General features: G+C 45.2%; 1 protein-coding gene and 1 long non-coding RNA gene across 3 annotated transcripts; both read right to left on the bottom strand.

The window, feature by feature from the left end:
* Positions 1 to 831: 831 nt before the first annotated feature.
* P2RX4 (purinergic receptor P2X 4) lies at positions 832 to 8,108 on the bottom strand. 2 transcript variants are annotated; one of them, XM_015643800.3, is made up of 12 exons: positions 7,900 to 8,103; positions 7,224 to 7,371; positions 5,711 to 5,782; positions 5,544 to 5,616; positions 4,965 to 5,061; positions 4,727 to 4,807; positions 4,499 to 4,640; positions 3,989 to 4,125; positions 2,542 to 2,635; positions 2,392 to 2,457; positions 2,206 to 2,301; positions 832 to 1,520 (listed from the first exon to the last, which is right to left on the bottom strand). In XM_015643800.3, the coding sequence occupies exons 1-12, from the start codon at positions 8,028 to 8,030 to the stop codon at positions 1,488 to 1,490; spliced, it is 1,170 nt and encodes a 389-aa protein (XP_015499286.1). In that variant the 5' UTR covers positions 8,031 to 8,103; the 3' UTR covers positions 832 to 1,487. The 2 variants fall into 2 exon arrangements, with proteins under 2 accessions (XP_015499286.1, XP_015499284.1); XM_015643798.3 differs by lacking the exon at positions 832 to 1,520 and having other exon boundaries at positions 1,962 to 2,301; positions 7,900 to 8,108.
* An 8,076-nt stretch (positions 8,109 to 16,184) lies between these two features.
* LOC107211612 lies at positions 16,185 to 20,648 on the bottom strand. Its single transcript, XR_002002290.2, has 3 exons — positions 19,073 to 20,648; positions 17,993 to 18,167; positions 16,185 to 17,474 (listed from the first exon to the last, which is right to left on the bottom strand). It is a non-coding gene; the product is annotated as an uncharacterized LOC107211612 (long non-coding RNA).
* Positions 20,649 to 20,729: the final 81 nt, after the last annotated feature.

Below are 20,729 nucleotides of genomic sequence, written 5' to 3'. Positions count from 1 at the left end.
TTAGTTGATCAAGTGGAACCATTATTCTGTTTGAGTGGTCTTTATCAAGGTGTGAGAGTTTGGTTGTTGGAAGAGGAATCTGAAAGCACTCTCCTATGTTAGTGAAGTCTGGTGCTCTACCATTACTGGGGATCTTGGGCTAGGATGAGACCACAGCAGCTTGAACACTGTATAATCCAAACTAAGTGTTCACATGCCCAGACGAGTGCTGACTCTTGGAAGGGCACTCTTTGAGCCGGGACACAACTTAGTGCTCAAAAGCAGCAGGCACATAAAGAGTAAAACAAAATGATAATGCTGTGGTTTACCCATTGCGCTGCTGGAGAAAGGAGCCAGGATGCTGGAGGTATGGAATAGATCCCAGGGCTCTGTAACACCAGAAAAGGTTCAGAGAAAGGGAAGACCTGGACTTGGTGAGTCAGTGTGATCACGAGAGGTGCTCAAGGCCATGTGAATATAAAAGCTAACAGATCCACTTCAGTCAAATTGTGTAAACCCATTAAATGCAGCAGCCCAGACACAGGGCTGGTGTGGTGGTGAAAGGCATGGGAGGTGTGCCAGGGAATAACAGATCTGTTCTTCCAAGCAGTTGGTAACAGCACTTAGATAAAGACCCTAAAATCTTGGCCTCTGACTTACAAGTCTATTCCCTTTGAGAGAGTTCTTGGCAACAGACATGGACAAGGTGTCAGGAGAACCAAGGCAGAGCAGCTGTAGTTGCAGCAGCACTTCTGCTGAGAGAATCAAGAAGCAATGCCCACAGAGCCCTGGCTTTGATAGCCCTCCACTAACAATTGGCATGTGGAGAGAAATGAACAATCAAAAGCCAGCTTGCAGAACTTCAAGAGGGCAGAGGGAAAGTAGTATTTTATTTAAGTAAATTTTAAAGTAATAGCATAAAAATTAGACAAAACAGAAAAAATAAGTTCTGTAACCAGTAAGCACTTTATCATAGCACAATGGAGCCAGACTCTGCTTTATCTTGGGCTGTGGCCACTGGAGCTTGGAGACACAATCAAATAGTAGGTCTAGGCTCAGCTAATCTTCACAGTCCTTCAGGGAAAGAAAAATGGCAACAGCAAGGAGCTGCTATCTCAAGGTTAGGCACCTCCTGGCAGTGGCCATGATCACTCTAAGGAAGAATCTGTGCCTATTGTCCTGTGCCCTCTGCTATCAGTGAGCTCAGGAACAGGACTGGCAAAATGATGATGCAAGAGCTGTCCCAGGCTCAGCCAGTGCAGAGGTCTGGCATAAAGCACAATTTTCCCTCTGTGCTTAGTGCAAATAACCTGGAAATACAGTGGACAAGGAGCAGACCCAGTTCTCCCTGGGACTGGCTCCCAAGTAGTAAAGAGTAGTGAAGATGGTCCCTTTCTCAGTTTGGTTCCCCACTTCCTTCCAGCAGAGAGGGGGTGGTCTCATGGCAGGGTCAAGAAATATTCCCAGCAGCAGTTTAGAGCAGCAGTTGGTCCTGCAGCACCAGGAGCTCAGGAGTTTGTTCCATATGTCTCACCAACTCCCTGCAAGGATCAGAGATTACAGTTCTCTGCCAGAAACTCTTCTTTCTCCCCCTCTCAATCACATAAAATCCTTTGCACAGGCAAGCTACTTCCTGTTAGTTAGGCTTTACTCTTGCAGTGGCACAAGGTGTTTTGATTGAGAAATCTGCCCTTTGCAGCCACACTTCCCACCGAGTGCAGAGCTGCAGGGCTGAGCTCTATCCTCAGCACCAGTCAAGCAAACAACTAAATCCTACTGACCAAACAGATCATTTGGACCCTGGAAGGAGCTGTAACTGGCTGTCAGCACACTGGGCTCAGAAAATACCAACCCATTGAATGGGTTTTTTCACAACTGCAGGAACCCCAAAAGCCAAGGAGGGATTTGATGGGAACAGAGCTGTTCCGTACAGCTCTTAGAAGGCCAATGACTGCAACCCAAAAAGGAGGTGCAGGAGCATGACAAGTTCTTGAACATGTATTTTCCTCTCCAAGAGTGGTTGCCCAGGAAACATGACAATATTTGTTTCTAGTGCTCTTCCCTGCAACAGCTTTGAAGTAAAAATTAGCTTCTCTGACAAAGTTTCCTTAGAACTGTGGTTAAAAATCTCCATTTGATGTGGACTTTCTACATCCTGTTTCAGAATCTCTATGGAGTCAGAGGAGGAAGCAATTTTGCCTTTACCCTGCCTTTGTTGATGCTTACCAGTTCATAATCCTCCACATACTTGTATTTCTTCTCCCGATAGTAGTATTTCTTCTTCATGCAGTACAGAACAACAATGTCACACAGCACTGTTGCCTAGTGGGGATTGAAAGAGTTTAAGACAGTGATCCTCAGCACTGAGGCACTAATCCAGAATCGAGTCCAAGTGCAGACAGCGTCACTTACCACACCAAACAGTGCTAAGCCAGAGCCGATGTTAATCATGGTAGGAATTACATCAAATTTTCCTGCCTAGAAGACAGTTAGAAGCCTGAGCATGCTTTTCAGCATCTCTGAAAGCCCTCACTACAAGACCTCCAGGAACTGTCACCCTACCTTTCCAAACACTATGATATCAAAGCGGATGCCATAAGCTTTGACAAGCGTCCTTGATTCAGTGCCATCACTATTCTTGTAGTATTTTGCAAACCTGCAGAAAAAATAGGTCAGAGCTTAGCTGGAAATTCTGAGGTTGCTTATGTGATCATGCAACATCCAGGTGTGTTCCCCATCCCAAGAGGATGATATGAACATTGGTACTTCCAGACACAAGCCCCGAGTGACGGAGATTTCATGCTAGCAAGCTCATTTAGGAGAAAAGCCCAAAGCGGGTGAATTCAAGACAACAGTAAGCACCATGAGGAAATTTGCAAGGCATAGGAAGGGGAGAAAGCGGCGTTAGCAGGGGAGCAGAAGGACTAACGGGAAGAAATTCAGCTACACGAGAGGCGGGCAGGCGGCTGCAGGGGACCAGGCAGCCGCGAGAGGGCAGGGCCGGGAGAACCCGCGCGGCTCGGTCTGGCACACAAAGACTGCTCCCTGTCCCGCACTGGATGACAGCAGGCAAAAGACAGGGAAAAGGGATGAGAACAAATAAGTGAGATCAGACTTACTCCACCACGTGGTTGACTAAGCCAGGAGGAAGCAGAAAATAGGGTGGAAGAGAAAAGGAAGGATTGGTAAGGGGCTATACCAGAGTCCAAAATTAGCAACAGCAGATTTCAGATTCAGATCCAGCTGTGATATCCTCCAGATGGTCCTGACACCCTGATACCTGCTGGCCTGGCACTTCCCAAACACACATTTGTGTTCTGCACAGCTCCTCAGCAAATTCATCCAAGTTCTACCTAAAGATCCTCTGTGCTAAGTGAGATTTTGTGATTCTAGAAATAACAACCCTGAGCCATGTTTCCTCACAAGCAGGAATCCTGCAAGGACCTTGACAAGGTGGCCAGTCTGTATTATTACAGTCTGAGTCTGGATGCAACCAACTGCCCTGGTGTTTTACTGGAAGTGCTGGACTTTGCTGTACTGGCCAGAATGTGTATGTGGTGGTGTATGCCACAATAAACTCCTGGTGCCCTGGTGCAGACGTGATCTTCAATTGACGGCCACTTTCACAGGTTAGTTTTCTACCCAAGCAGAGTGAAGGACATGCTTCAGTCTCCCAGCCTCACCTCAGTCCCCTCAAACTCTGCCCTATCAGCTCACCCTGAGACAGTCAAGTGTCCCATTGCCACCCCATTGATCAGCCACCCACCAAAAAGCTGATGGAAGCATGACTCAGGCACTCTGACACAATCAGTGGAGCTTCACTGACCTCCCCCCTCTGCTGTGGTTTGCACACAGTGAGGATCCTACCTGCTCTGTCTTACAGCATCAAAAAAGCTCTCCAGGTTTGCTTCTGTTGCTCTCCAAGAACCATCAAAAGCCCCAGACTACCATAACTGCCAGTGGCAGATGGAGCTGCAGGGACACCAGGCTCCCTCCACAGCCACATTACCTGAAGTTGTAGCCAGGTGAGACGGTGTGGGCAGAGTCCTTGTTGTCAAGGCGCCGGAAGGAATATTTTGGCACACAGTGGGAAGCGGCTCTGTCCAGGTTGCAGTCCCAGTTGATCTGCAGTGCCATGACCCCACCCTGCAAAGTGGAGGAGAGGAGGTGATGGGCAGTCCAAGTGTAGCCAACCCAGCACTAGGCTCGCTGCTGACCAGGACCTTATTTATTGCTTCTAATCCCAGGCTCAGTCCAGCATTCTCTTCTGCTGCTACAGAACCTTGCACGTAACCCCACCCAAACAAAGCAAGGCCAATTATTTGTTAAGTAGGATTGACTCCAATCCCTCTGGTCAGAGCACTCATCATCCTGAAGCTGATATGTGTTCTGTGGCTCATGCCATGAGGCAGAGGGGACAACCCCCTACCATTCCTCTAAAATACTGGAACATTTTAAAATGTTAAAATTTAAAATGTCTAAAAACAGCTGAAGCCCAAGAAAAGGGTCTGCCAAATACCTCCACAGCCATTTCCTGGAAGTCTTGCCCTGCAGCTTCAGCTATTTTCCCTAAACGGAAGATAGGGCAGAAGGGATCTGTCTGGGCATCATAGATGCAGTTCTTGAGGTAGGTGGAGTTGATAGTGGGGAGGATGTTTCGTCTGCAGGAGAACAAAAAGAAAAGGGTTGTTGCTTCCCCTTTACTGCCCACAAGACCAGGCAGTGTGAAGACCCTCTCACTATTTACTTGCTGAAGTTGAACTTGCGGTACCAAATGTTGTTCTTCACCAGAAGTGTGAAGTTCTCAGCTTCTCGCAGGAATGCTGGCCTACAAAACAGCAGGGAAACAAACAGGACACTGCAGAGTCCTTGGTGCTCATCTCTTCAGCTATTCCCAACAGCATCTCAGTGGGAGAAGCATCAGCTGTGTACCATGAGCCTGCCCTCAGAAGGGGCACTGTGGAGTAGGAAGACAGAGCACTCACTTGGGTATGTGATAGTCATCCTCCACGGGGCACCACGCAAAGACTTCACAGGTCTTAATGCTGCTGTTGTAGTGAACACACTCCCCAGTCTGGATGCCTGGAATGACATGTGCATGGAGCAAAACTACTGAGCAAAACCAGGCAGTATTTGACCTGTGACATCCCCTCACTCCATATGGAGAAAGCAATTTTCCGAGAGGTGAAGTGCCACTACCAAACCCCACATTATCTTTCATTGCAAGTGTAATTTCAGAGAAAGAAGCATCAGGTGCTTTTCCTGAGTCAAATCCTCATCCATGTGAAATACTGCATCAGGGACTGAAGGCCATGAAAAAGCTTCACACTGTTTGCTAACTCTCCAAAGCCCACATCTACCCAGCATCCACCCAACACAGTCTAAATTCATCTGGTCTAAGTCCACCAGAAAGAAAATCTGAGCTTCCCCTTCAGTTCTCTTACATGTGAGAGAAAGAGAACAAGGAGACTGAAGTGAAACGCTGCTTCCTTCACAGCAGGGAAGGCACAGCACAGGGGCACCACAACCCAGACTGAAAGGAGCCTTTGCAGCAGGTTTCTTACCACTGCTGTGGGTGCTGACATATCCTGGAACACAGTTGTTCTTCTCCTTGCACTTTGTTTGATCATCTGGGAGCTGGAGAGGAACAATGGTTATATAAAACTCTGAGAACTCTCTCCCCTGCACTCCCACCCACACAAGGCAGGATTAAACCAGATTCTGCACCTACCTCTGGGCAGCGGCCTTGGCTCTGGTTCAGTGTGAGTATCACATTGGTCATGACAAACACAGTGTTCTCACCCTGAGCATGCAAAACAAGAAGGAAACTTAGAGTGAGAGTCTGCAAAGAGCATCCAAGGCACTGCACCAAACATCTTTGTTGAGATGGCCCACGTGGCCCAGCAGAGGGGACTTGCTCTGGACACAGCTGGTGCAGCGCTAAAGGAGCAGATTCCTACGTGTATTGCCTGGTGCTGCTGTGTTTAGCCAGAGGAAAGACTGTGGGACTGGCAGCTCTTTCTGTCCTCCCACTCGGCCCAAAGTTCCTCATTCACATAATGAAAACAGAGCTCACACAGCTCCTCAGGGGAGCTGTAAGGCAGGCAGAAAAAGAGAGCTCCAGCTGCAAGTCAGAGCACAACTCCCACTCTTTCTTTTTGCAATTTATCAGTTAGGAATTTGCCTGGTCCTTCTTCTTCAGGGAGCACTATTTTCATTACTTTACTTTCACTACTTTCAGATCCGTATTACTCCAGATCTGTCATCTGCTTCTGCTCCACTGATATACAAATATGACCACTCAACCAAAATCTGGCTAAATCTGTCTTTTTTTCTGCACCATGTGTCATGCAGAGAGAAGGACCCACAACCAGCAGCTTGGCTGTGCCTGCCCAGCCCAAAGGCCACCACATATGGACCCCACACCACAGATTCCCACAGATACAATCAATCAGTAACTACAGCAATGCTTCCTGCTCAGTTCTGCATCAGGTGACTTGCAGGCTGTTCCTGTGGCTTCTGCCAACAACTTAACTTGGGGTTGTTTGCTTTAGAAAGCAGTAAGAAAGATGACGTGGTTATCGTTGCAGCTTCTTCCTGACACCTGCAAAGTCCTTCCTCCTCTGCCAGGACAGGTGCTTGTTGCAAGTCTGTGGGCACCATGGACAGTGGGATCAGTGCACCCTTAGAGAAGGAAAGGCTCCAAGGAGAAATTAAGAGCCCATCTGAGTACCCAAAGGGGGCTTATAAAAAGGAGAGAGGGGGACTTTTTACACAGGCAGATAGTGATAGGGTAAGGGGGAACAGTTTTAAACTAAAAGAGGAGAGACTTAGATTAGGTATTAGGAATTCTTTACTCTGAGGGTGGAGAGGCCCTGGCACAGGGTGCTCAGTGAAGCTGTGGCTGCCCCATTCTTGGAAGTGTTCAAGGCCAGGTTGGGCAGGACTTGGAGTAACGTGGGATAGGGGCCCTGACCATAGAAGAAGGGTGGAATGATATTATCTTGGTTGCTTCCAAACCCAAATCATTCTACGATTCTACACAAACACACACACAGACACACTTTTCTTGGAACAAGCTTCCCCAGGGCAGGTGCTCAGCATGATCTGCAACAAAGCAAAGCTGCTTCATTATCTCATATCATGGCCATGCTGGAGCCAAAGCTGCTCCAGCTCTTAGTGGACTTTAGCAAAGCAGTAGCTGTTTGTTAGAAAACCTCTCTGCATGTGGAAGTGATTGATACCTGAGGAGGGATGACATAGTCAGCTACATCCCAGATCCTGACTCCCAAGTTGGATGTGTTTGTCAGTGTCACTCCCTTCACCTTTGTGGTTACAGAACTGACCACAGAGTCTGTTTCCTGGTAGCCTTTTTCCCACAGAAAAACCCACCTGAAAGAGAAAGATTGCAAGAAACAATAAACACCATAAACAAGTTCAGGCTGGAATTTCTCATTTTTCCATGTCACCTGAAAGGGCCATTCCAGACAGTTTCACAGCATTTCCTTACAAAAGGGTTACCAGATTGGCAATCTGACTGATTTTTGGGGTGATATTTTTTATTTTCAGACTAGTTTGGAAGCTCTAAATTACTTTTATGCCCAGCACTGCTGGAGGAAGGACAATCACCTCCAGAGACCGTCCCAGTCCTGAGGGGCCCTTGGGCCATTCGTTTGAAAGTTGGACCTGATCCTTGTGGGCTCCTTTCCAACTCAGAATATTCTGTGATTCTGTCCACAGTCCCAGTTAAGCAGGGCCACCGGGCTCCCCTCAGCCCGCGCCACCCTCACGGAATCGGTACCGCGGCCCCTGAGGGCCCCTGAGGGCCCCTGAGGGAGGGGCGGCTCCCGCCCTCAGCCCCGCGGGCTCGCAGCGCGGAGCCGCCCGCTTCCCCTCAGCCGCGGCCCCCCGCCCGCTCACCCGATCACATAGGCGAGGATGCCGAGCTGCACCGCGCGGTTGATAAGCCCCACTTTGCGGCTCCGGATCAGCACGATGCGCGGGGTGTCGTACTCGAAGAGGAAGCTGTGGAAAGCCCCGCACAACGCCATGGCGGCGGCTGGGAAGGGAAGGCGGCCGGGACGGAGTCGTCCCGGGCCGGGCCGAGGCTGCCGCAGCCCCACAGCGCCCCGAGCCGCCCGCCCGGCGCTCCCGCAGCCCCGGGGCCGGGAGCAAATCGCCCGGGGCCAGCGGAGGCACCGGCACCGCCAGCCACGGACTTTCCACGGCTGTTTTCACAGAATCACAGAACCCATTAGGTTGGAAAGCGCCTCTGAGATCATCGAGGCCAACCTGTGACCGAACACCACGTTGTCAAATAGACCAGAACACTGAGTGCCACGCCAGTCTTTACATAAACGCTTCCAGGCTCAGGGACTCCAACACCTCCCTGGGCGGCCCGTTGCAATAGCTAATCACCCTTTCCGGGAATAAATTCTTCCGAATTCTTCCTAATTCTTCCTAATGTCCAATCTAAATCTACCCTGGCACAGTTTAAGTCAGTGCAAGGACCTAGCAACTGCTTGCAAAAGAGAGCAGAGCATATTGAAGACTGTCACCTTCCCATCCACAGTGACCAAATTCTTTTTTTATCCTCTTGCAGAATTAATCTTAGCTATAAAAGCAGGGATCTACCATCTAGTTCCTGTACCCTCTATCTTGTCTGATACCCAACACACTGCTTATAGTAGAAACATCACTATAACCCTCATAAGAGCAGGTAAATCATCAGGAAGAGATGAAGTGAGCTGACAAAGTGGCAGTGAGAATTTCAGGCAGTACAAAACTATTAAGACCCTTAGTTCAGCTATATATTAGTTAAATGTTTAATTTTTTTACAAAACCAGCCAAAACAGAAAGGACCAAAAGAAGGAAAGGATAGGAATATGAGTGAATATTCAGTATCACTTTCAAAAGAAGAATGGGTTCATATGTTAGACCAGAGATGCATAAATGCCTACAATAGTATTTCCCCCCCCTAGATATATAAGATACTGTAATATGAATATTAACACAATTAATGCATTTTTCAATTGAAGATATAAATACAAGTGGCATAATCTCCCAGCAATATATCTTAAAATGTATGTGGGAAATGGAAATGGCAAACTGCAGGGTTAGCTCAGAAAGAACAAAGCTTCGTTGAAAGGAGTGCAGAACACACCTGTTACATTCCTTCTCACCTTGTTCCTACAAAAATAGAACATGTCTAAATGTAACAACAATAGAGAACAGAAAAGGTGTTGGAGCACAGATTAATTTACCCTGAATTTGCTGCTCCTTGGATGTGTTCTGGCCTTACACATCACACAAAGCTGCTCACACAAGTTCAGGGGGACGAGGTGGAGGAGGGAAGGCCTGCTTGAAGCTAAGATCAAACAGGAGGCCAAAGTCCCACATTACAGTTCCAATAAGTATGAATGAAATGCCCAAAAATATTACACAAAAATGGTAAAAAGTACTTTTCATTGTAATTCCTTGGTTCAAGCTAAAAAGAACAATACAAAGAGAACCCACTGGGCTTTTCAGAAAATGCTTTGTGTTACTAGGATCATCTAAAATGAGCGTGTTTGATCTGGTTGGACCATCAGGCCTTCGATGGTGAGTTATGAAACTCTTTCAGTGGCCTCTTTCTAGAGCCTCACAATCCAGGGCTGTAGAAAGCTGACAAGGCTGGGGCAGAAAAATGCTCAGCACCACATTCTTTAGGTGATACATCCTTTGGGTTTCCCTCTTTCAGGGTCATGCTTTGAGGTGACTTATGGCTTTCTCCAGGGTGCAATCAGACAGCACCAGGTGCTGAAACCAATTCTGGTTGTGATGCACTTTTTTCTTTCAGCAAAAGCTGCTCATGGTGCTTCTGAGTTGGTTGGCATTTGCAACAGCAGCACCACTTTTGGCAGTCTGGAGAAGAGGCTTCTTGTCTAAGGGTTAGCCCCAGCTCATATTCTTCATTATGATGATTCTCATGGGGCTCATCAGTACACATTGGCTCAGATTCTTCATTTCATGGCTCTCATCGGACTGGCTGGTGCAGCAGCACAAAATTTCATAGGGTGGCTCTGCAACAATTCCCAACATAAATCAAAGAAAACATTTGCTGTTTCACCCAACCACAGAGAGAATTTTCAACAGGGATCCTCACCATTGGGTTCTGCACTTGACAGAGCACAATAGGGATAATGATGATGGATCAGCAGATCTGGAGGAGGATTGTTTTTCTGTGTTGCCATCACCCACCCCAGCAAAACCGAATCGACACCTCACGAGTTGTTTCAACACCGACGCACTCCTGCGGGCACGCACCCACCACAGGAAAGCAGCAATTTTTAGTTGACTCAAGAAAATGCATCTTCTGGTCACAGAGTCCCCATGCTCTGACAGGTTTAAAATCATGTTATTCTAGACCAAATCTGAATTCCTGAGCACACTTCAGCGTTCGGGACATCAGCATTTTCCATTCTCCGATCAGTAGAGTGTGGCAAGAATCATGGGAGCCTTAGCCAACTTCCAGTTTTTTATTCTATCAAAACCCTGACTTTCCTGCTGCACAGCTCACATCAGCTCATGGATCAATAAGCAGTCACAGAGCATGGAACAACGAGATCCTTTAAATGTTACAATGAAAAGCAGACAGTGCAGACAAAAATCCTTATATTTAACTGAAAGACCTACTACACCACACAATGACACTAATATCCAAGCTCTGATAATAACACCCATATACCTTCTGTCTCAGACACACTGTCAGGACTCAAAGTGCTGTATTGTTCTTGACTAGTTTACTTGATTGATCTCTAAGCCCTGTTCACCTTCATTTAAATGAATAATTTGAATAGGAATTTGCTTAGCTGAAGGGTCAGTTCCAGGAGTGGCAGATACTCGCAGATCCCTCTGCCATTGCTATTCAAAATTTGTTCTACAGTTGGTTGCCTGTTCAAGTACCAAAAGAGGAAACTGTTTAAGAGGATATGTGTGGTGTAAAAGGCAGCAGCTCAGCCTCCTGCTTGCTACCATCTCCAGGTATTCCAAAGATAGAGACATCTAAAGAAAAATTCATTTTTCTCCTTTCTTTTTGGGTTCAGTCCCTGTTGCTCTGGTTTGCCATCTTGATGCCAACAAAACAGTGCAGAGCAAGCTTTTAATTGATTCCACTCTCTCCTGCACATCCTACTGGAAGCTAAGTTTGGGAGACTGTGTGGTTCAATCAGAGTTCCTGAGATCACGAGATCGCTTGCTTCCCATTCACCAATATATGATTTGTATTCTCTGAAGGCAGTGAGTCACTCCTTACACCACACTGTGATATGTTCTTCTATCTTCTTGCTTGCACAGACATGAAATGCTCTTTTTTCTGTGTTGAATGCTTCCAGAGATATGTTTTATGGGCCAGCTTTTAGCCTGCAGGTCAGTCAGGTTTTATTTGAGAGTTTTCCTAACTCTTTCCAGGATCAGAGGTTTTTTCTAGCCCTCAGGGTAGAGGTTATTTCCCATCTGCCCTTGGTGGTAGAGAAAGAAGCCTTCTCTGTGGCAGCTTTGCTTTTAGAGCTGACCTGTTCAGAGTTGTCTTATCTCTGTCTAGATAATATATGTGATATACCTGCTCAGTTTGTAAACATGTGAATTTTTTTGTTTTCAGCTTCCAGATATATGTGCTCCTAACTGGGATCTGGGAATTAAGATGAATTCTTAACTCTTTGGATATTACCACCAGCAAAATTTTACCTGTGTAAACTAAACACTTTCACCTTATTTGAATCACACATCTTGTACTATAATGTTGTACTGTAATGATTTTACCCTAATATAAATCAGTATAGCTGAATAAGCAATAGTATTGATGAGTACATGGGAGAAATAGTTATGCTGAAGGGCCATGTTTCCAAGTTTTCCTTGTTTCCCGTGGTTCCTGGAGGATTAATAAGACTAAAATATTATAGAAACTTTCTATTTGTCACTCAATCCTGAATGCACAGCCTTTTTGAGTCAAGAATGCAAATTTACACAGCTTTTTCAGAGCACTACTACATACTCTTCAGAAAGCATTAAGGAATGTTTGCACTTACATGGCATAATTAAATTTTGGAAAGTGAATGTTGTGCTTATTGGCACAGTGAAATCTTCAGAACTCCTCAGAAACGCAGGCCAAAAAAGAAATATCAAAGTAGCTAACTTCTTTTACTTAAATACATCAGTTAATGTTATGCCACTATACTATTACCTGGGAAGCTGTCAGTGGGAGGAATATGTTGCTAAGAATGACAGGGAGTTAGGTGGCTCAGGAGTGCAAGAAAGATATGAGGGGTTTTCTTAGTTTGGGGTATCAATTGTTCTCTTTTTATTGCACTTGTTTGTGTGGGCCAAGCCTAACCCAAGTCTCTAACTGCAGCTGAAATATGAACTCAGAAGGTTTCTGATAAAAATCTTGCTATAGAATATGGTGAGAATTTACACTAGTTGATAGCTGCTGATTTCTGCCCTGTGAATTGGCAGTTTCACTGCTGGTCCCCACAGCCATGTGGTCATCAGCTACTGAAAGGGTAATAATGAGCTAGCTATAAGCTTGATCAGAAATACTTGAATTTCCATGAAAGCAGGCATTCCAAGGGGGAAACCCAGTCTTCCAAGCAGTCATCCTTGTAAAGGACAATGCTCCTAAGCTGGAAATACTTTTCCTATCATTGTATTTTGAGCAATGCCTCTGCACCCGAGGTCTGTGATGACAAGCAGCACATTTAGCTGGATGATATGCAGCTTCCATGAGGGACTTCCCATGTCTTCTAAACCAAGTTAATGAATAAGACTTAATTGCAAATCAAATCAACCTTTGTGCATGCTACCTGGGAAGGAAACTCACTGATTAGTTTCACTGTGTAACACTCAAGTTATTGATTTTGTGCATTAATTTTTAAAGAACTAAAAAATAATGAACCTATGAAAGGAAATTGTTGATCATCATCCACTGGGGAGCATCTGGAAACAGATCTAAAGATCTTCTGAAAAAGGTGGTACAAACACCAATCCTTCAGCCAACTAATCCAACAATGGTGCCCTGCCTCAGGGAGAAGTGAACAATCCAAAATAAAAGAACCTTCTTTGCCAACATGCAATTGTTCAGCTCCTGCCATAACTGACAGGAAGGAAAAGGAGGTCTCCTGTGTAGTTCATGAGATTTACCTTTGAAAGGAATTTGGTCAATGAAGACAATCATGGGTGTAACTAAAGCCCAACATTGCTACCTCAGTATCTCAACCACATGGCAGAGCTTCCTGGGCTCTGACCTTGGCATTGTTCTGGTAGAAAATAAACACTCAGCTTTGTTTTTTAGCGATTCCTCCATTTTTTCTTCCTGCCAATGGAACTTGTGAAGGAACTTTATACATCAGAGGTTTGGACCAAGCCTCTCATCCATTATTTTTGGTGCCTGTAGTGACCCACTCCTGGCATGTCAGAGGAAGGTTAGGGAACAGGGCAGAATGTGTCAAGTGTGCAATGGAATTGAAAGCAAAACTCCCTTTGCAACATCCCAGCAGGAGCCTACACAGGGTGACATTTCAAAATGACTGGCAGTCACTGAAACTTTATAACAAACCCTTAGGATTTCATTAACTCAGGAAGCTCATGCATATCTTTCCCGGATACTGTATGAACAATTACAGCCTTCCTGTTGTTGGACAAAGCCTTTTTCAGATCATAACTCTGTCCACATGAGAAGGGAATGGAATTTGCTCTCGAGTGGTGAAAAACCTCAGCAGAAGGAGCTGTAGGAGGCATTGTGGGCACTGGAGAGGACCTGGCAGTGGAAAAACTGCTTTGTTTCTGCAGAAAACCCCAAATTAGTGAGCAGATGAGATATAAATGTAGAAATTTATATGTATCCTATATTTTATACATATGGGCTTGTAAATGAGCTAATGAAAGTGCTAATTGACCTAGTTTCTTATACATATATTTCAAAGCTGGCTGAGAGGAACTAAAAATTATTACAATTTGCTTCCATAGAGTATTAATTCCATAATTTCAGTTGAAATAAAAGAGTTTATAATTTTTTTTTTCATTCTTTAGCTGCTACAGATGAGAAATAGAACATTTTTATCTTGGATATTGTACAGTCATGGGGTTACAACAAAAGATGGCTACAGGGCCCTTCCATCCTACTCTAGGTCACAGCACCATTGTTCCATGGAGTCTTTCTCCTAGAGTTTTCTTATCTCACTGTTTGAGATTGCCAACACTGAGGTTTTCATGATCTATGTAGGGAGGATGAAGAGATTGTTCTTTGGTCTTTGGAAGATCCCCCAACACCAGCCTGCAGCACAAAGCACAGACAATCAATCTACTACACGGGGAAGTGGAAGGAACCTCAGTGTGATAAATGAACCCACAGAGAACTTCCACATCTTCTTTCTTTGCAGAAGAAAACCCCACATTAGGAAACTTTTTTATTTTCAATTACAGTCCCTGATTGAAGCTCTTTTACGTTGATACATTTTCCTTGACATTTGAATTAATGAGCCAAATGTCTCCAGTGAATTCAAGATAAGCCTGTGACACCTAAAGCTGTTTCTATGGCAGCTGCATGATGGTTCAAACTGGAGGCTATGACTTCACTGCAGGATACAAGCAGGGCAGCTTGGTAGAAGTCAATTATTTGGGTATTATAATGAGTGTTAACAGTACAGCTGTGAAGAAAAGAGCTGCTTTACATACATGAGATCTACAAGTGCCTAGACAGAGAGTACCTTAAAATTTCATGATGTTGTCAATGTATCTTTCTTTCAACACAAAAAAATGTAGATATCTTTCACTTACTTAGGAAGGTTTTTCATGGATTCCACAGAGAACCCGTGACCTCACAGGATTTTAACAGTTGCATTATAATTCACACATCTGCCCGTTGTCAAGAAACAAGTTCTTACTCAAGGTTTCTTGCCACTTAGAGACAGTTTCAACCTGTCCTCCTCAAATATAAGATAGGGAACTTGACTTTTTAGATTGTTGTAGCTTTCTATAGGAGGAAGCTGTAGAAGGAACTACCCAAACCATTGGTCCTGCCACACCTCATCAATCCTTATTTAGCCCTTTGCTTGGGTCAACAGTGCTTGTAATTGTTTGGGCTGAGGGTGAAGTAATTTCCTTCACAATTTTATATGAAGTTTCATATCTGGGTCTGGTGATAGATTGAGAAATCAAGCGTTCCAGCTAGAAGTTTAATTCAACAGCATGAGCCAGTTAAAGGAGGATATAAAAGCGGGCAGAAAATCTGAATTCTGAATATTGAACTGACATTAACTGCAGACTTGCCTGCACTGGTACAGTGTATTCTGCTGTATCCCAGATCCTGCTGCTTTTGTGAGCCGCTTCCTTCACACTGGTACTTACTGAGCTGTTAACATCATCCTCTCCTGACAGAGTCTGTGAGAAGTGGCTAGACAACTGTCTGGACAAAACAGAAAAGACACATAAGCCTGTAAGAATAAAATATGTCAGCTTCTTTGTATCATTCTTGAATAAAATGTCCTCCAAGATAAAAGTCAGATGGGCATTTTCAAGTAGGTGAGAAAATTTTTGAGTAAGACACATCCACTGTATCAAACTCTGCCTTGGTTTCACTTTCACGGCTTTTGGCTTTGAATTGATGTACACAAAAAGAGAATTCCTATTTTCCCATCCTCAATGACACAGACAACATGAGGTGACATCCTGATCGCTCAGATGCCATTTGGGAAACAGAAATTATCTGCAACAGGCCTTGATGTCATCCAAAATCTTTCCCCCACGCTGTGTTGCTGTGGACCTAGACTCTGACTTTTTCTGTTGCAAATTGTAGTGTCCTGTCCATGTTGTTTTTCTTTAAAAGAGGTTAAAAATCATAGGCTTTAATTTTCCAGAGTGACTATTTTTATGCCTCATGCTGACTGCTTCAACAACCTTGGCCTAACATTTTTACTTTCTCATGAATTGAATGTGTTAAGGAGGAAGGACACCTCTGTTCTAAAGCTGACAGGAATGTCACCCAGCTCATCTAACTCATAAAAGCACTGTCAAGTTTGAAAAACTATTGTATGTTCAGAAGATACTTTCTACATTACATAAAAGTGATATAAAAGGCTTGCTTTGAAAAACATGCCACAAGCATTTGCACCAGTTCGGGTTAACAACAGACTTTTCTGGATGGAGATAAAATAGAATCTGAAGAACAGAAATACAAAGCAATTGATCAATGTTCCTTTATTTATATCCTCTATTTTGACAGCATTTCAGCCTTTTCCTCCTGGAGAACAGTGCTTTGGGATAACAATGTTGTTGGAAAGTGGCAGTGGGAACCCAGCTCTAAGTAGCAGAAGGTGGGCACAGAACCTTAGCAAGGCCACTTGGATTTCCTGCAGACTTGATCCTTGGTGCGATTGGGATCGGCGTGCGCAATGTCCTGGCCTGCTGCCCTCCACGAACCTCAGGAGACTTTGTTCAGCAAACTTATCACTGAGAACAGCCCTTGCTTGGCAGCACAGAGCAAAATTTGCCCTTTAGAGGCAATCAATTATGGCATATTCCTAAAACATCTTATTGTTCTTGGAATCTGCTGCAAGGGGTGACTTGCCATTTCATCTGACCTTGAACAGGAGGCTCTACAGAGCAGGCTCTAATCTCAGAAACACTGGTGCAAACCTGAGACTAATCTATGGAGTTATTTTGGATTTTTCAGACAAGAAACAAAACAAGACAGCATGGCAAGAAACAAAACAGTGTTTTCTAAAGGAAGCTTAGTTAACTCTGCCCAACCAACCCCTCCTTGTTAAATAACATGCTATGCCACACTCCCACCTAGGAGTTCCCACATCCACATCCACCCTCCAAGGTGGTCTAACACCAGTTCAATGATCTTGTTTGGTCTTGTTTGCTGCCATAGTAGCAAACCTTAGTACTACCAGGCTTTGCCAGTCTGAAGTAATGCTGGGACAACTGGGGCTAAATGGATGGAAGCCAGCATCAGGCCAACCTCCTCTGGGCCTGACTCTGCACTCCCAACACTTCACACCAGTGCAAAGAAGGTGCAACACTCTTCTGGGCTGGGCAGACGCACTCAACACCCACTCCACAGAGCTGGCAGTGCCAGGCAAGGCACAGGGCAGTGGTGAAGCACGTTCTGGGGTCATCAGTGGCCACACACATCTCTAGCTTCTTATCTCATATTGCTTGGGACACCATTCTACTTGGTCTTAGTCTGGTTTTGCATCAGCTGCTGCGGTCAAAAAGGAGCAATGAAGTCACTGCTCCTCTCAGCAGAGCCAGTCCATGGTACACACCTTGGCTGTGCCTCTCCTGCTGTGCAGAGTCACACAAAGCTGCAGCTGCTCAGTGTGTTCTGAGCCAACTGTGTGAATCTGGTCCAGGGGGCCGGGAGAGCTGTGAGGCGACCACTGACACTGTACACACAGGAGGTGAGGCTGGAAAGGTGCAGAGCCCTCAAGGTCCAACTTGTAAATCCCAGGAGTCTGAAAGACACAAGTTTCAACCAGAATCCATTAGACCCAGACTTAAAGGACCAGGACAAACCCCACAACACAGATCTAATGTTTTTCTTCCAGTCCTTTAGTACTTTAAATCACAACTGTAGACATGACAAAACATTCAGAACCAGACAGACTTCTTGGCTGATGGTACTGTCTTAAATGCCTCAGCCCACAGGAACAAGCCACATTCTGCACAAACAAGCTTAATTTTTTAAGACATGTGTGATCACTCCTTAGGCTTTAGCTGACCACAGTACAGCTGGAAGTGGGAATCAGAAAGAGGCTGGGGATGCATTTAGGTACTAGAATAGCCACAAAGAAATTAATTTTTAATATAACACAGCCAGACCTATGTGTACATACACACAGCACAATATTTATAATAACAGAAACAAACGAACAGGATGGGTCAGATTGCTTGAGCAAAGCAGAAGTATTGTCTCCTCTTCCTAAATGCTCTTGTTTTCACGCTAACATCTTCCATCTGTTTGGGATCTGACCTCAGCAGCCAGCCGGATGCATTCATCCTCTTGTCCATGGTGTTCCCATATAAGGTGATCTCTCTTCAAGCAGGGAGCAGGATTCTCATTTGCTCAGGTTTCGTCCCACTCGGATTTGCTGCTCTCTGTGGCCGAGCTCTGTCACAGCTTTGCTCGGCAGCATCTGCTGCAGTGGCTGTAAAGGGAGGAGAAAGTCAGGAGGGAGCAGTGAAGCTGTGCCTGCAGACCCAGAGAGCTCTGGATTGTTTATTTCTGTTCTCCTTCCTCCACAAGTTACCTCTGCAGGATGTCTTTGCAATAAGCAGCTTCCACAAGCCTTTCCCAAACTATATAAAACACAAATTCTATCCAGAGAACTGGATGGAACTGTAGGGATGAACTCTTACAATTCTCACGTTAAACTTTCCTTCAAAATCTGTATCACTCTCCATGCAAACTAATTTGGGACTGTGGAAAATGCCCCCAGAATTATACAGCAAATATACTGGAACACTGGCCCTCGAGTCTGTAAGACTTGACTCAGATAGCACATCACCCACACTAAGATAACTTAAGACAAGTTAAGCATAAACAAATCTCAGCTGCTTCCTGTAATATTTACCCAAGGCTGCACTGAGAGTTTATAATCTCTTCCATGTCTGTGAAGATTCTCTTGTGATAAAGAGGTCAAGGCACTGAGCTAAGCCTTGACTTTTTTCTTTAAGGCAGTAGTTTTGAATATTCAAACACCATTGCAGGCTGTAAATACCAAGCAGCAGGGGGACAGCCAGGGACCTGCACGTATGGAGAGCACAAAACTGCTGGCAGAAAGGATCATGATAACATAAAATTAAAGGATGACATGGGATCTCTCTCACTCTCCCCAGGTTGGGAAGTCCCACAACTCCACATTGGAGTCCATTGAAGTTGGACTCCAATGTGTGATTTTGCTCCTTCCTCTGATCACTTGAGCTTTCAAACGTGTCAACAAGTTCAGCTGGTCCAGTTCTAGCAATGTCTGGTCATGGGAGGTCTCCTTTCCCAGAGCCAGAATAATCAGACTCCGTGGGTTTCCATGTCACCATCTCTTTTTCTACTTACCTTAGCATTATCTAAACTTTTCATGCCTCCTCTTCTTTAACATTAAAGAGACATGAGAGGAGAGGAATGGTCCTTTCCTTCTGGGAAGGTGTGAGGACTGGGAGAGTCTCAACATAAAGCAAAATCTCAGAGCAGCAGCTTCCTAGTTCACCCAGCCCAGATTCCTCTCCACGCTCACCACACTTGGCTTCCCCTCAGCACTGAGGAAGAAAGGATGTGTATCAGTGTTTACAGAAACAGTGTTTGTCCAGGATTAAGTGATGGGGAACTCACAGGCACCTCCATCAGAAATACCATTCTCATCTGTTCTCTCTGTGTTCTACATGCTCAAAATACTCATCAGAGAAAACAGTAACTGATACCAGGAAAGCATGACCAGGGAAAGCAAATCTCTTCTGGGAACTTGTAGGTAAATATGATTCCTAAAGGTCAGTTTATGGACTGAAAGCACAAAGGAAACTTGATCTGGTTTTAAAGTTCAAATCCAGGAGTCAGGAGACTTGGATTATGTTCCTGGCTCTACCACAGCTCTCATGCCCAACCATGAGCCACAAGGCACCCACCCATCCCTTTTGTCACTTCATTTAACCAGTTAACAGCTTGGACACCAATCAGTGTCACTTCTCAGCCTTCCTGTGAAGACCAATACATTTTATGAAATTATTGTATGAAGCGTTTTTTGTTTCTCAGAAGGAAAAGAGAAGCTAATCTAAGATAGTCGCAGTGCTTAGAATTGCAAAGTATTACATTTATGGTTGCTACTTACTGAGTCAAATTCTGCAGTGATTTACAACCTGTGCATTTCAATTGGCACCAATTTAACATGACTCACTGCATATTTTAATCCATCATCTGAGGACTCACATGGGATTCTAAGACTATCCAAGAACCTAATTGAAATAGCAGAGAGGCCCCAAAATCCAACTATTTCAGGCCTAAGCATGGCTTTTGAAGGATCTGCGAGAACAAACTTGCAGACTGAGAGATTCCATGAACAAGTTTGACTTGAATTTATAGTCTGCTTCAGATTGTTTGGTGTTTTTGAAGCTGCTGTCCTTGTTTCAGATTTATGCACTACATACTTATTGCTACTTTGAGGCACGCTGACAACTGATGTTCAGCCTCAAGGACATAAATTTGCCATTTGCCCCAGATGAAGGCTGGGCCCAGGACTGGCTGTTCCTGTTCCACACACATCCTCTGTGCACCTTTCCATTTCAAAGGAATTAGGTAACCATTCACCTGACACGTACATCAGCCACACTTGACATCCCTTTGTGCTGTCAAAGGCTGCCAGAAATCTTAATTGGGTAACTGCAGCAATCTGTTTGTACATCTCCTACACATGCGACAACAACCTCCCTCAGAAGGAGCCGCAGAGCCAAGTTTATCCTCCAGAGGCTGAATCTCGGACCTATTTCTGCCACTCCTCGCACTTGTTCTGTGAAGGAGCCCCACGAGGGATCTGCCCTGTGCCGCGTCCGCCTCAGCGCGCCGTCAGCGGCCTCAGCCGCAGCTCCCGGCCTATCGGCGGCGGGAAGGGCACGGGACGGGGATGCGTTTTCCAGCGGGAAAGGACTGACCGGGGCATGCTGTGGGGACACCATGAGGGCTCCCAGTGCCGCAGCCGGCTGTGAGGGCAGCGATCCTCCAGAAG

Source organism: Parus major, chromosome 15 (assembly GCF_001522545.3).
Source record: "Parus major isolate Abel chromosome 15, Parus_major1.1, whole genome shotgun sequence".
Lineage (NCBI taxonomy): Eukaryota > Metazoa > Chordata > Aves > Passeriformes > Paridae > Parus > Parus major.
The sequence above is the reverse complement of the archived record's forward strand: the minus strand, read 5'-3'. Positions and strand labels throughout refer to the sequence as shown.